We start from the raw sequence: 14,721 nt of genomic DNA, 5'->3' as shown, positions 1-14,721 counted from the left end.
GTGCCATGAAACCACACTTCCATCTTTTATACCCTCCGAGCTGGACCCCGGCGAAATTTGTATGGCGGCCATCTTTTCTTCGCCATTTTGAATTTTTTTTCAGCTTTTTGGCAATTGGATGACGTCATGAATGACATTTGCTCGAGCACCCCCCACCTATCTTCAATACCTTAAGCGGGCCCTCCACCCGTCTCCGAAACCCTCAATCATCAGCTCTCTCCATAATTTTGGCTTACTAAGTTTTTGTTCTCTATACGACACCATCAGTGAAAAAAAAATTTTTCATACAAAATTTTACAGGAGTTTCTTAGTTGAAATTCTCGAAAATCTCCCCAAAAGTGGCAACACCGGTTGCATATCTCCATACTGCCAGCCGAGATACACAATCGATTCATACATATTGACTTTCCAAAATGTTGCCAACTGCCTCAAAAACGTGATCAAAATTTCGAAAAATTCAAAAAATTACAAAATGGCCGCCAACTCGTTTTGCAGAAATAAATTACATCGTTGTACAACTTTCCCATTAACTACAGGATATACCGCTCCCGATGACGTTTCAATCTCTCATCTCGCTTTAACCCACGCGAAATGATCGTCCCTGAAAAAAGACAATGTCGAAAATCACTTTTGCTTCGATAAATTCCAGTGTTGCCAGTCCTCGGCGACGAAAATACCTAAATGTCATTTGCACGAGCAAAACACATAATCGCTCATACTCGAATTTTGCTAACAGTGCGTATTTCTATTTTTTACAATTTCCCGAAAATCTTGAAATTTCCCCAAAAAATGGGGTAATTATTTTCCTTCAATCACCTCGAGTCTATACGTACAATCGCTTCATAGAAGCCGAATCGCTCCGATGTTGCCAACTTTGAGATATTTAACTTTTAAAATTGCGTTTTTTCGTACCTCTAACCTAATGGCCGCCACGACAGCCGTCATCTTGAATTTTTAAAAACCACTCCCATTTCGTCAAAATTCAGGATAATCGTAGACGAAACCAGAAAAAAATTATTAGTTTCAATTTCCCGTTTCGGATCTGTGGCGCCGCGGTTCGGGGTCGAAAAATCAAAATTTTGAAAACGCTACGGCTCGGCCGCCATCTTGTTTTTCCAATTTTTTCCACATTTTCTGTTAATCGTTTACTACTTTCTTTAAAGTTTGCAAAATTCAACAAAATCGGTTGGAAAACAACGGAGCTGCAAAAATCACGTCGGCCGCCATCTTGTTTTTCTGAAATGTCATAATTTTTCCCCAGAGGGTTCCCGAAACCGAACACAACTCCCCTACATCACTATATCATTTTCCTTCTCTTTCTAGGAGAACAATTATGTCAATGAGTGAGTCAGTCAGTGGTAATCGAGCTATATATAGTATAATATTAAATAGAGAGCGAAATTCAATTCTTCAAATTGCATCTACTTCAAAGATATTAAACTATATTGTTCTACTTATATTTATATACCAAATAAAGACATAAAATAGATGAGGTTGTTTTGCATTTGTTTGTGTATTTATTTTACATACCTAGGTATAATACATAAATATTAAATAATGATAATTTCGTTACTGAAATTTTATAGTCTGTGATAGTGAATTGAAGCTTTTAGAAAGCAAAACAGTATTCTAAAATGCACGAATGTTATAAATAAAAATAATTATAAAATAAAAAATAAATAAATGTTTCATATTGTGTGGTTTATTTGTTGCCTTTTAGTATTGTACCCAAATTCCACCTTTGCACTCATTTGGGGAGACTCGTTACGAGTAACAGTCCGACAAGGCTCTTTTGGCGCGTGACCAAAATCGGAACTAAAGCCGCCATCTTGAGAAGTGCACTTGATTGTTCGTACTCGGTATAAAGCGACAACTGCGCCCTCACTCAAGTGCCAAAAGAGCCTTGTCGGACTATATTTACGGAGGCGGCGCGTGTGACGCAATTTCGATCCACACTGCCAATTTATCCCGACAGGTGGCGCATAAGCGAACCGGCCACCGAGGGGAGGTAGTATATTATCATCTGTAGAACCGGCTATACTAATCTGTCAAACGCCATAATTGTATAACATGCAACATACAATATACATGCAACATGTGTGCATAGTGCGTTTCATCGAATAGTACCTATATCGTTATGTTGGCTCCCCTGACTGTCCAAGTCATTGGCATTTTTTTTAATTTACATAAGAAGACGCAGATTTTGTTTATTTGCGTGCTCAAAGGCCTTTTTTTTAAAAAAAGAGACAAATCGAAATTGTTAATCATGTTTATTGTACTAAATCTAAAAGTTTTAGAGAAACATGATAATCAACAAATATATTTTTTAAGAACTTTTCGACAGCGGGCAAATTGACTTTTGGTAACACCTATTATTATTAAAACAATGAGAAGATAGTTTTACAAAAAATAAAAATAATACTTACTTCAACAAATTTAGGTTAAAAAATAGTAAATGTACATGCATTAAAGTTTAGTTATGACAAAATAACAACATTTTACATTTTTTTTTACGTATTGACAAAATCTAAAACAAAAATACAAATAATTGCGAGGTTGATATACTTTGAAAAATCATCCTGTTAAATACATATTTCGAGTTCAAATAAAACGACCATGTCAGAGCTTTCTATCCTTATGATAAACCTTACATTATTATACAAGTACAGTAAAAAATGGACACAGAATTTATGCCATCCGAGTTTAGTTAAAAGAATGCCTAGAGCTAAATTATGTTACTTTACACATAATATTATCCAAATTGAAGAGAAATTTACAAATACTAAAAGCTATTTTCAAAAATTCATAGGTATATGTACTATGTAGTTATTGTTTCCTGAAAATGTACCAGATTGTAGGCGCATATTGGAAAAAATGCAACAAGATTTTGCTAAGAACAGTACTTGCACATGCATAACTAGGATTTGTACCCATTCATTTTGTATCTTACTCTTTAGTATATTAATGTTGGCATTATTTCAGTTGAAATACAGAAAAACATTGTATACTTAAATACAATAGTAAATAGGCATCTTCTTGGCGATTGCACTTTACCATTGCTCGCATCATCACTTTCCATGTATCTAGTTTGGTACTCTTTAACAAAAAGTTTTTGTGAGATAAAATTTGTTGGCATTTAAGATTTTCTATCATAGTAAATTTTAGTAAATTGTCAATAAATCCATTAAAACAATCACACATTAAAACATTAATTTTAAGATAACAGGCCATGTGTTTTTGTCTTTATATTTGGTTTACAAAAGCAGAATATAATGCTATTTCGTCATGGAAATTATATAAATTGATTGGCAAAAAATCTTCATTTTATTGAAGTAATTTTTACCCTTGGCTCGCATTAGGACAGATTCTGGAAAAGATAGATTCTCAAAAGGACAGAGCACTCATAAGTGAAAAAATTAAATTGATTTGTGTTAGTACCTTTAACACATAAATATAATTATAGTGAACCTAAAAAAGAAATTAAATTAAACATAAAATAATACAAGTCCTCCTATCTTACAAATGAGGACAGTTACAAAGGGCCTAATTTTCAGGACAAGCATTTTGTGTTTTTTTTTTTTCATTCATTCATTCCATGAGCCTGTAGGCGTCCACTGCTGGACATAGGCCTTTCCAAGAACGCGCCACCAAACACGATCCTCCGCCTTCCTCATCCGTTTTTTTAGTAGACAGTGTTTTATTTTAGTAGGTACTAATTTCTAGGCAATAAAATGAATTTATCCAACTTTTATGAGTTTGAATGATGTGAAACTGAGAGAAGATTGAATTTAAATCAGCAAAAAAAAGCCAAAACTTAAAATAAAAAATAAATTAGAAATATGTAGTTTTATTTTTTTGCCAGTATTATATTTTGGGTGGAACCATTTCTGTCGTTTTGAGAATCTGTCTTTATGACCTTTCCTTATGAGAACAAAGGATTTTTCCAATTTGTGACCAGGACTTGCCCAATTACGCCTATGCAGTACTATAACAAATATCTGTACAGTACAAGATTCAACATTGATAGTAGAATGAAATCAGTCACAATACAGCTATCATTATGGCCTCAACAGTCCAAAACCACAACCCTACTTATTATTCCATTGTTATTACAAATAATCCTTCGTGTAAATATAAAAGTGATCCTTATTTTATTTATCACTTGCTCTTTTAAGCCTCATTTACACATAGAGTTTTACATAAAGAAATGTGATATTGTTGATGGCAACAATCTTCGGATGATGACAACATTTCTGTGCAAACATCAAATTCAATAATCTCAAGCAAAATGATTTTCTGTCTTTGATCTGCAATATTTTACATACGTAATTAAAATGGTTTAACTTTTTACATTACCTACTTTGATTAATTATACTATCGTATTTTTGAGACAAGATACCCTCTTTGTGTAAATGAGGCTTTACGCAATAACAACTGAGTTGAGACATTGAGAATCCTTGGTTTGTTTCAATCGTGGCCATTGGTCTTCGCATGAGGAACAGTCCCATTCACTAACGGTGCAGACTGTGCTTGTCTGATTGTCTTTTGTAGGACGTGAGCATCGGCCGGCTCTATCCGTTTGTAGTAGTGTTCTTTCGTTTCCACAATCTCAAAGCCAAACTTCTTATAAAAATCTATTGCTCCTTCGTTATTGACTTGTACATGCCTGGAAAACAATGATGAAGCATAAATTATAAGATAATAAATGATGTTTTCTCTAGGTACGTACCTATATTAATTATATTTTTCATAAATTAACTCTACGAGTGGCTATGCACTCATCCAGTCGGACTCCACAAAAATACTGATATAAATAACTCGGATATTGCTTACACACTAATCCAATCTCTGATCCATATTCAAGCTATTTAGTGGACACCTTTGACATATCTACATCATCTAATTTGAATCAGAGGCACATCCGAGATATTCTCACTGATGATGGACAGAACTCGGATGACATAAGTCGGAGCTAGTGCATAAGCTACCATATAAATAGTTCTATGACTACTTCGGAACATATTTTCACGTATTCGGATCGGGTGCAGTGTAAGAACTTAATACAACATATCTTTTAAAACATACATAATATTAAGTTTCTGGGAACACTTGGAAGTTTGATTTGTAAAAACTATGCCTTACTTAACTGATTGAATACTGAGATAGCATTGAAACATTAGCACATACTTTGAGAACATTAGGAAGAACTCACATGCCAATGTTTTCCTTTACTAAAAGCAAGTGATATTTAATTGCAATAATAATAATTTGGTGGTATGCTCATTTTAGCAAAGCCAGAAATTGAACTTTGGACTCCCAAATATGTCATGTCTTGGCCGCTATCAAGATGATATCTTAACCACTTTCAAAACAAATACAACAACCAATGTCATTTTGTAACATTTTGGAAAAGTTAATACCATCGATGGTTAATACACTGGCTTGACTCATGTTAACATGTATAAAGCCTGTATTCCTGTCTCCAATAAGAAACAATTTCCTTTGTCTAACAATACATTATATACTTAATTCACTTTTTACAATTAAAAATTTATGAAACTTTATTATATAATGCCTTATTTTATAGTCTAGATTGTTTCTGGTGCAATCACTATTGTATTTATTGTAGTAAAGATTTTACAAAATTATGTAGGTGTACTTTAATTTTAAATATAAGATGTTAGATCTAAGATCTTATTGTTCTACCTGACAAGGAGGGTATTGGAGATTTCTGATAATAATAGTCAGGGCTGATATTCTGTCTTTTTCAGCCCAGATTCTATCCCAATTTGTGCACATGAAAAGTGTAAATGAAGGATTTTTAAACTTAATCTTTCAGATTATATTGTTCTGCAGTTCTCATGGTTTGGAATTGGTTTAAATCTATAGAAGGCAATACAATTTATATTAAAGTAATGACAAAGGTTTTGATTTTTAAATAATCAGTTCTGGGTCTCATTATCTTGAATTTAAGACTTGTGTTGACGGTTATTGTTTAACTATACTATTAAGTAGTAGCTATATATTTTAATAGGTTACTTTTGCTCCATAAAATGTTGCATCTAACCTTCACCATCCTGTTATTATTTTCATTACCACGATTATTATTTAAAATTATATACTTAGGGTAATCATACTGTAAAAAGTAAATACTTACAAGAAAATGCTGTCAAAATTACCATCCTGTTCAACATATTTTAGCACATGCTCCACCATGAGAGTGCCTATTCCTAACCTTCTGTATGGGTAGAGGCACCCTAGAGTCATTATATACAACCGCCTGGAGTTCTCTGACATGTCTATTCTACAGCACACTGCTCCCACCACGATATCATTGTAATAAGCAAGTTTAGCCAATTCGCCTGCCTCTAAGACATCTTTGTAAAATTTGTCGTTGTATGACACAGGGAATACGACCGTGTTCAGCTTCTTTAATTGCTTTATATTATGTGGTGTCACATCGCCCAGTTCTATTTTAGCTCTGAAATAGCAAAGATGTTCATAAAACACACGATTTCGAGTGTTAATCTAAAGACGTACTTCGACAACACTCTGGAATGCAAGGGCAAATTTATCACTAAAAATATCAACTCAATGCTCGAATGAATGGACATTACCTAGTCATTTTAATAACTACTTTATATTTTACACTAAAATTTAAAAACTAATCTAACACAGTTATATCACACGAGATCACTCCCGCCATCTACCATTTAGCTTACTCGCTCACTCTCGGCCACCTTTTGGCATGAACTTACGAACACGAAGGGATGATGGTTTCATGGCCACAATGCAGGTTTTGACAGAAACGAACTAGTGTTTCCATCTTAAGAAATTAGGATTGCTCTGTTTATGGTTTCATCTTTATTGACATTGCATTGCACGTAATCTTTGCTAAATATATTTGAACCTGTTGCTCTTGGTCTCCTCTCTAAATATCGTTGAGACCATAATACATTATATTAGCGCTAGAGTACCTAATCATTCATCTGTAGACGAGAGGACGAGAGGCTCAAAAAGGCTAGAACCCAGAGTCGTAAAGCCAGATTAAAAAAAACGAATGAAGAAGAAGAGACCATAGATATTTATAGATTTTTAAAATGCATTCTCATTCTTGATGTTCTTGGCGCTAAATTCAAATATAACATGACAATTACATCTTTTGTTTTTTGTGTTAAAACAAGGTTAAAACGCGATTGCATATTAGTGTATTAAATCTTAAATACTTACAATTTTTAGCTTTACAAATACAAAGGTAATAGGGGAAAATGATATTTAACCATTTAAGGCTTCTTCGTTCAAGTGCAGGCAAAAATTTTGAAACTAGATTCCATGCATGGAAGAACACTCGAATGCAGTCCTCTTTGCAGTCAAAACCTTTAGAAATAAATACTGCTCAGGCGACTTCTAAAGAGCAATCCACAACTGAGATCACTTCGGCCGAAAATGACTCCGACATTTTCCCGACACCTCGGGTAGTACCGGTATTACGAAATAGAGATTCGATAGTTTTGCCGTTCGATGAAGTTCCTGGACCGAAGTCGTTGAAGTATTTGTCCACTTTACGTAATTATCTGACAGAAATCGGAACTCAAGTTACTGCTAGGTTTTTAATCTTTGGTCTTAACATTAGTAAGTTCAACAATTTTATCAGTGTTTTACCGATCTCAATTTCCCTAAAATTATAGATAATATGTATGTACCTAGTTAGGTAGTTACTTATCTAATAAAAATGTATTCCTATAAGTGGACATTTACGCGGAACAATTAATCCATACTCTGCCTGTATAATTATAGCCATACCTAGCCGTTTGTTCTGTATTACGACCGAACTACTGAACTGTTAACGTTTAGCACATAGATAGCTTGCATCTAGGATACTTTTATCCTAGAAAATTAGAGTAGGTACCCACAGATTAAAAAATAATACCTAAATATCTAAGTAAATTCACGCGGACGAAGTCCTGGGCATCAGCAGTTATATTATTATAGGTAAGTAGGTACCTACCTAATATAATAAAAATGTGATACTTATTATACCTATGGCTTTCTGGAACCCGAGCATCAGCTAGTAAGAATTCTTCCAGTCTGTCCCCCTGCATTGGTAAAATATTTACAAAAATAACTAATAAACAAAATATTAACATTTACAAAAAAATAAAGACTATCAAGGTGATCATGTACCTATGGTTATTTTAACCGAGACAGGCGCTCTTAAATTGCGTTTGGATTACCGCTTATGTATAGGTGCCTAGTTAGCTATTCCAAAATCGTTTTGTTTTTACGAAAAATCTTCAAATCTTTTTCTTATCTAAGTCAATCTTATATCTATTACAGGCACTCTGATTAACAAGAGGAAGTCAATCCGTAAGATATCTACCTTATTCGACGAATACGGTCCGGTTGTTCGTTACGTGAACCCAGTTGGCGCCGACATTGTGTTGCTGAATCATCCGAGCCACATACAGAAAGTTTTCAGCCTAGAAGGCGAGCACCCAGTAAGGTCCACGCTTGAATCGCTCGAGAAATTCCGTACCGAACATAAACATCATGTTTACGGAGGCATTTATACTGTGTTAGTTGTTTAATTTATTTTGGTGATGTTTGATGTTGCTAAATCATTATCAAAACACGTAAAGAAATGCTCAGCCTGGAAGACAAGCACTCTGTACTGCAATGTAAGGTTCACGCTTGAATCGCTCAAGAAATTCCATATCGAGTATAAACGGAGGCATTTATACCGTGTTAATCAATGATATCATTATGTAACTACCGACTACCGTACGTATACGTTACCTATATATTAAGTATAGGTAACGTACGTAGCGATTTGCTTCCTCGTTTCGTAGGATACGGAACTCCTTTCCGACATCAGTTTTCCGCTCCACTTTTAATATGGGTATCTATAAGTCAAGAGTGAATAGGCAAATAACTAGACATCTTCTAGGCAAGCGCGCTCCATCTTAGGCTGCATCATAACATAGGTAAGTACTAGCAGGTCTGATTGTAGCCACGCGCTAGTCTTTAATAAACCTACCTAGTTAGGTGCCTGGGACAGTGTGGGGAAATCGAAAACCATAGGAGATACAGGGCAGCTGCCATAAGAACCATTTTGATCTTATTTAACTCCCGACCCAAAAAGAGAGGTGTTATAAGTTTGACGTGTGTATCTGTGGCATCGTAGCTCCTAAACTAATGAAAGGATTTTACTTTTTTTTTGTTTGAAAGGTGGCTTAATCGAGAGTGAGCTATAATCCAAGAAAATCGGTTAGCTGTTTGAAAGTTATCAGCTCTTTTCTAGTTACTGTAACCTTCACTTGTCGGGGGTGTTATAAATTTTTAATTCACCTTTATTATGAAAACAATTTTCGTGAATACAACGTGCAAATATCCAAAAGAGATACTTGAAAACTTACATTACAAGCTCTTTTTGTAGGCATGGTCACGAATGGGTTCGTCAAAGATCGGCGATTTACAGTCCAGCACATAACTTGACAACTCATCATGCGCAAGGATTATACGAGATTTGCGAGAAATTCACCAGAAAAGTGTACAACGTCAGAAACTACCAGGACGAAATATCTAAGGATCTTTATAAAGAACTGCATAAATGGGCTTTTGATAGCCTTGGTAGGTTTATGGTTCCTTTTATTTTAATAAAATCCTCCTCCAGAGTTTTAATTAGGATCTTAGGATTCCATTTATTAACCAAAAACAAGTTCGATAGGTACCAAATCGTGAGCAGACGGATAAGGAACAAAAAAAAATATAAGGTTTTCTAAGTAAAATCGGTCAAGGACCAGTTAACATCGACATCCAAACATCTGTTAAACTTTATATCTCCTGTGGAAGTCTGATAACAAGGCTTTTCAAAATAATTTCAGGTCTGATAATGTTCTCGAAGGACTTGTCGATGTTAGACAAAGAGTTAGTGAACAGCCAATGCGACTCGTCGTGGATGTACCATAGTTTAGAGCATGCGACCGAGGCTATCATCAAATGCGAGACGGGCATGCATCTCTGGAAGTTTTTTACCACGCCCGCTTGGTACATTCTCGTTAAATACTGCGACAGTTTGGATAGGTAAATAGTCCAGTTTTTGTACGGTTTTAGTCCAGTTTTTGGCGGCATGTAACCCAGCCTCTTTCGCTGCGATCACAGAGCGCAAGCTTTCTACACGCTCGGCCACAGCGCAAAGGGCAGCGTTACATGCCGCTTAGTATAACCTACCTACCTAATATAATATGTGGTCATACTTTTTAGATAGGCATGGACGAATTCAAGTTAATTTTAGATAGGTTTGGTCGAATTTAAATTTTTAGATAGGTGTGGTCGAGTTTAAATTAAAGTTGATTAACTAGATGTAACTATACTATGCCTCATCAAAAATCTACCACCGGTTTGGAAAACAGATTCTACTGTCAAAAACTACCTACACTTAGCAGTTTTTTATAGCAGCAGAGTGTATAGGTAGACATACACCTATTTTTGTAATAACAGTTTATATAATAGAAGATACTATTTTCAGTTTGATTGGTAAAAAAGTTTTAGAAGTGGAACAAGAACTCTCAAATAAGGCACAAAATAACGAAACGCTGTGTAAGTTCTCTTTTGCTATCACCGTTAGGTAGTAGGTACCTACCTATAACGAATTTTTTGAATGCAATCGAAAACCAACGAACAATGTTCTGCTGACCGAATTTCGTTCAGTACGGCCAATTTCGACGCAGACTAGTAAAATACAAGGGAGATTACAAGTAATATACTAGTACCCAAAAGATTTTGGTAACCAGCATGGCTACGGAACTCTACCTTATGCGTGTTTTGACAAACTAGCATGGCTATGGAACTCGACCTTATGCGTGTTCTGAGTTCTGGCAATCTAACATGGCTATCGCACTTAACATTATGCGTGTTCTAACTTCAGCTGACAAAGTAGCACATCTATGGAACTAACCTAATGCGTAAAACTAACATGGCTTCGGGACTCAACCTTATGCGTGTTCTAACTTCTAAAAAACTAGCATGTCTATGGAACTATAGGTACCTTATGCGTGTTCTGACACTTGATCAGTTTTTCATTGCAGCTTTTGATTCATTGACAAGTGCAATGTTACTGAACGAAGATAAGTTTAAAACGGAAGATATAGCTACGGTGCTTATGGACATGATGCTCATTGGAGTGAACACGGTAATAATAAATTACCATCATAACCCCTCACCGGCCCACTACTGAGAACGGGTCCACACGCTGGCCTTGTGCGAATTGGCAGACATCACACACCTTTGTGAAATTATGGAGATTATTAATTTCTCTCAGGCACAAAGTTTTCCTCACAATGTTTTCCTTCACAATTAAAGCAAATTTTTGTCTGTGTTCTCTGTTTTGTGTGCCTTTTCAATAAAATAAATGATTGCCTGAATAAAAGACACACATGACTCCGAAAAATAACTCCAAAATAGTCTGGAATTCTCTTTCCACTGTAGGTAGTTTTCCAATCTTTGAGTTTTAGGATTCCGTATCCGAATGCTGACGGGATCCTTTTACTGAGCGTCCGCTCTGCTCTGTCTGTCAGCGGGATGTATCTCATGAACTGTAATAGATATAGTTAGTTAAAATTTTCAGAGTGTATATTGCATATGTGTATAGTGCGTACAAAATGAGTTTTCACGCGCCATTTTAACTGTGTCAAAATTATGGTTTTAGTCCTTACTTTAAAAGTCTTTTTCGTACTTTTGTCATGACAGTTGACACATAGAATTAAAATGGCGCGTGCGAATTCATTTTGTACGGACTATGCCTATTTCTATTGCCGCTATAACAAATAATAAAAACCAAGATGGCGAATTTCAAAATGGCTGCCATGCAAATACTAGGTACCTACCTACATCTTGTACGCTGGTACGGGACTCTTCGTGTGCGAGTCAGACTCGAATTTGACTGGTTTTTGTTACAGATTTCATCATCTATGGCATTCTTGCTATACAACATAGCAAAACATCAGAAAAGCCAACGAACACTTTACAACGAAATTGAAGGCCTATACCCAAATATGATGGTAGAAAATGTTGATAAATTGAAAGAGCGCACGCCTTTCTTACAAGCCTGCATTAGGGAAACATTAAGGTAATAATTATAGTATGTATTAACCGACTTCAAAAAAAAAGGACGTTAGTGTTCGACCCGTATGTATGTTCGCGATTATAGATTACTAGCCGATGCCCGCGACTTCGCCCGCGTAGAATTAGGTTTTTCGATATCCCGTGGGAACTCTTTGATTTTCCGGGATAAAAAGTAGCCTATGTGCTAATCCAGGATATTATCTATCTCCATTCCAAATTTCAGCCAAATCCGTCCGGTAGTTTTTGCGTGAAGGAGTAACAAACATACACACACACACACACACACATACAAACTTTCGCCTTTATAATATTAATTAGTGTGATAAGTGTGATATCAAAAACCATACACAGATTTCTTCAATTCAACAGATGATGAACTGATTCAACAGATTTACTGTCATTCAAATTCTTAATTCTTACTGTCAAATTTTTATAAATAAGTATCTATTTTTACAGGCTAACACCGCCAATACCGATTCTCACAAGAGTTCTGCCAAAAAATATAACTTTAGATAAATACAAGTAAGTTCATAATTATTATTAATTGTGTATTACTTTTGCCGCTATAGCAACAAATAATAATCAAGATGGCTGCCATAAAAATTAAAAAGTTAGTGTTATCCTTATATGGTACGGAACTTGTAAGCGAGTCCGACCTACACTTGGCCGGTTTTTTACTATAATATTATTGCAGTATCCCAAGAGGTACGTTGATTATAATGTCAATGCAACACACCTCGTTGAAGGAAAGCAACTATGATGACGCAACTAGGTTCTGCCCTGAACGATGGATCAAACCAGATGCTGAGGACTACCATGCCTTTGCGTCCATACCGTTTGGTCATGGTGCGAGGAAATGTTTGGGGCAAAACATTGCTGAAACTATGATGTCACTCTTGGCTATAAGGGTATGGTGTTATAACATTCATAGAATATACACACGAATAATATGAACACAAGAGTGAATAGGTATCTTCTAGGCAAGCGCGCTACTCATCATGCAACCTGTGGAATCACCTCCCATCGGCGTTGTTCCCACTAGATTACAACGTGGGGTTATTCAAGAGGTGGACCAACAAATTCCTGAAAGGCCGGCAACGCATCGACGGTACCTCTGGTGCTGCAAAACGGCGGTGGTGATCACTTAACATCAGGTGACCCGCCCTGCCCGAGGAGCCCTGCTCCTGTCGTCAAGCGCATCCCTATCTCAGTTCAGTTTCATATCCCTATAACAGTTTCAATATTTAAATACTTATACAGAAGTATACGTAATTGCTAATTATTCTAAAATGTATTTTGTTGAGACTTCGAGAATTTCGGTCCTACCTATGAAATAATATTTAAGGTCGGAAGCCTTTCAATAAAATTATTCAAATTTTTATATTTTGTGCAATCAAAAACCTTTTGAAATGCTTAGTGTCATAATTCACTCTTAGAAACTACTGAAATAATTTTGATGAAACATGATTTGTTGGACAAATTTTCTTATCAAGGATAACAATTGAGGAAGTCAGGATCAAAAAGTGTCATTTACTCTTTTCATATTTGTTCAGAAATCGAGAAAAACATTTTGATGTATAGTGCGATTCAATATAAAGGCGGAAACAAACTAGGAGACGTGTCCGTAAGCCTCGACTGATACTGTCGTTTGGGACGCCGCTTGTAAGATATCTAACGGACGTCCTAGCGCTCAAGGTTACGTCCGCTACTTACATCCGAGAGTATGCATAGTTCGTGCACTCTACGGACACGGTAGTCTGTTTCCGCCTTAAGTGTCATTTTTGACCATATGTGATTGGGGATTTTATATCATTTTTGAACTAAATCTATTCACGTTTTTGAACTGAATATTTTCAAAAAATCGATCCATCTCAACATTTTGAGTTCAATGATAAAAAACAATGTATCAAGTCAACAAAGTAAATGACACTGTTTTGATCCTGACTTCCTCAATTAGTACATTAACAAACTGCTCTGGTTATTTTCAAGGTTCTTCAAAAATACAAATTGGAGTATCATTATGCCGACTTGAATCCCACAAGAAGTTTTATTGCAAGACCAGACCGGCCTCTCAAAATAAGATTCATTGATAGACTATAAATACTTTGTTCTGCTGTTATTAACTTACTATGTTTTGGATTTCAACTAAGATGTGAAATAAATAAGATTCATTAACTTAAACAAAACTTGTTTTATTCACTAAGACATATTTACATACAATAAACCTCTATGTACTATGGCACTAGACAGTCCATTCCATACAAAAACTCTCCTTTCAATGTTTTAGTTGTAAGTTTTTGATACAAAACAAATAAAACAATATTATTATTATCCCATTACAAGTTAGTCCTTGATTATGATCTCACCTGACGGTAAGTGATAATACAATCTTAGATGGAAGCAGACTGACTTGGAAGGGTTTCTAGTTTCTACACTGCATCATACCAGAATGTTACATCGCTTGGCGTGGTAGTTGATGGTGATAGAGTGGTAACTAGCAACTACAGTTATAGCCTCCCACCAGAGCAGACTAGAGAATATTTGAAAATTATAGATTCTCAAATCACATCGCTAACGCATTTTTCAAAAGATTTTTCT

General features: G+C 35.5%; 2 protein-coding genes across 3 annotated transcripts; one reads left to right on the top strand and one right to left on the bottom strand.

Moving 5' to 3' along the window:
* Nucleotides 1-2,253: 2,253 nt before the first annotated feature.
* On the bottom strand, nucleotides 2,254-6,834 carry LOC123873182 (probable N-acetyltransferase san). Of its 2 annotated transcripts, none has more exons than XM_045917907.1 (3): nucleotides 6,765-6,834; nucleotides 6,158-6,481; nucleotides 2,254-4,666 (listed from the first exon to the last, which is right to left on the bottom strand). In XM_045917907.1, exons 1-3 carry the CDS (start codon nucleotides 6,824-6,826, stop codon nucleotides 4,468-4,470), a joined length of 585 nt encoding a protein of 194 aa, XP_045773863.1. In that variant the 5' UTR covers nucleotides 6,827-6,834; the 3' UTR covers nucleotides 2,254-4,467. The 2 variants fall into 2 exon arrangements, with proteins under 2 accessions (XP_045773863.1, XP_045773864.1); XM_045917908.1 differs by lacking the exon at nucleotides 6,765-6,834 and adding an exon at nucleotides 6,618-6,758.
* Nucleotides 6,835-7,142: 308 nt separating this feature from the next.
* LOC123873171 (probable cytochrome P450 301a1, mitochondrial) lies at nucleotides 7,143-14,290 on the top strand. The gene is made up of 10 exons (XM_045917892.1): nucleotides 7,143-7,632; nucleotides 8,338-8,575; nucleotides 9,437-9,630; nucleotides 9,885-10,083; nucleotides 10,529-10,599; nucleotides 11,088-11,191; nucleotides 11,958-12,127; nucleotides 12,580-12,645; nucleotides 12,818-13,031; nucleotides 14,113-14,290. The coding sequence occupies exons 1-10, from the start codon at nucleotides 7,269-7,271 to the stop codon at nucleotides 14,221-14,223; spliced, it is 1,731 nt and encodes a 576-aa protein (XP_045773848.1). The 5' UTR covers nucleotides 7,143-7,268; the 3' UTR covers nucleotides 14,224-14,290.
* Nucleotides 14,291-14,721: the final 431 nt, after the last annotated feature.

Source organism: Maniola jurtina, chromosome 16 (genome assembly GCF_905333055.1).
Source record: "Maniola jurtina chromosome 16, ilManJurt1.1, whole genome shotgun sequence".
Classification (NCBI taxonomy): Eukaryota; Metazoa; Arthropoda; class Insecta; order Lepidoptera; family Nymphalidae; genus Maniola; species Maniola jurtina.
Note: the sequence above shows the minus strand (reverse complement) of the source record. Positions and strands in the feature narration are given on the sequence as shown.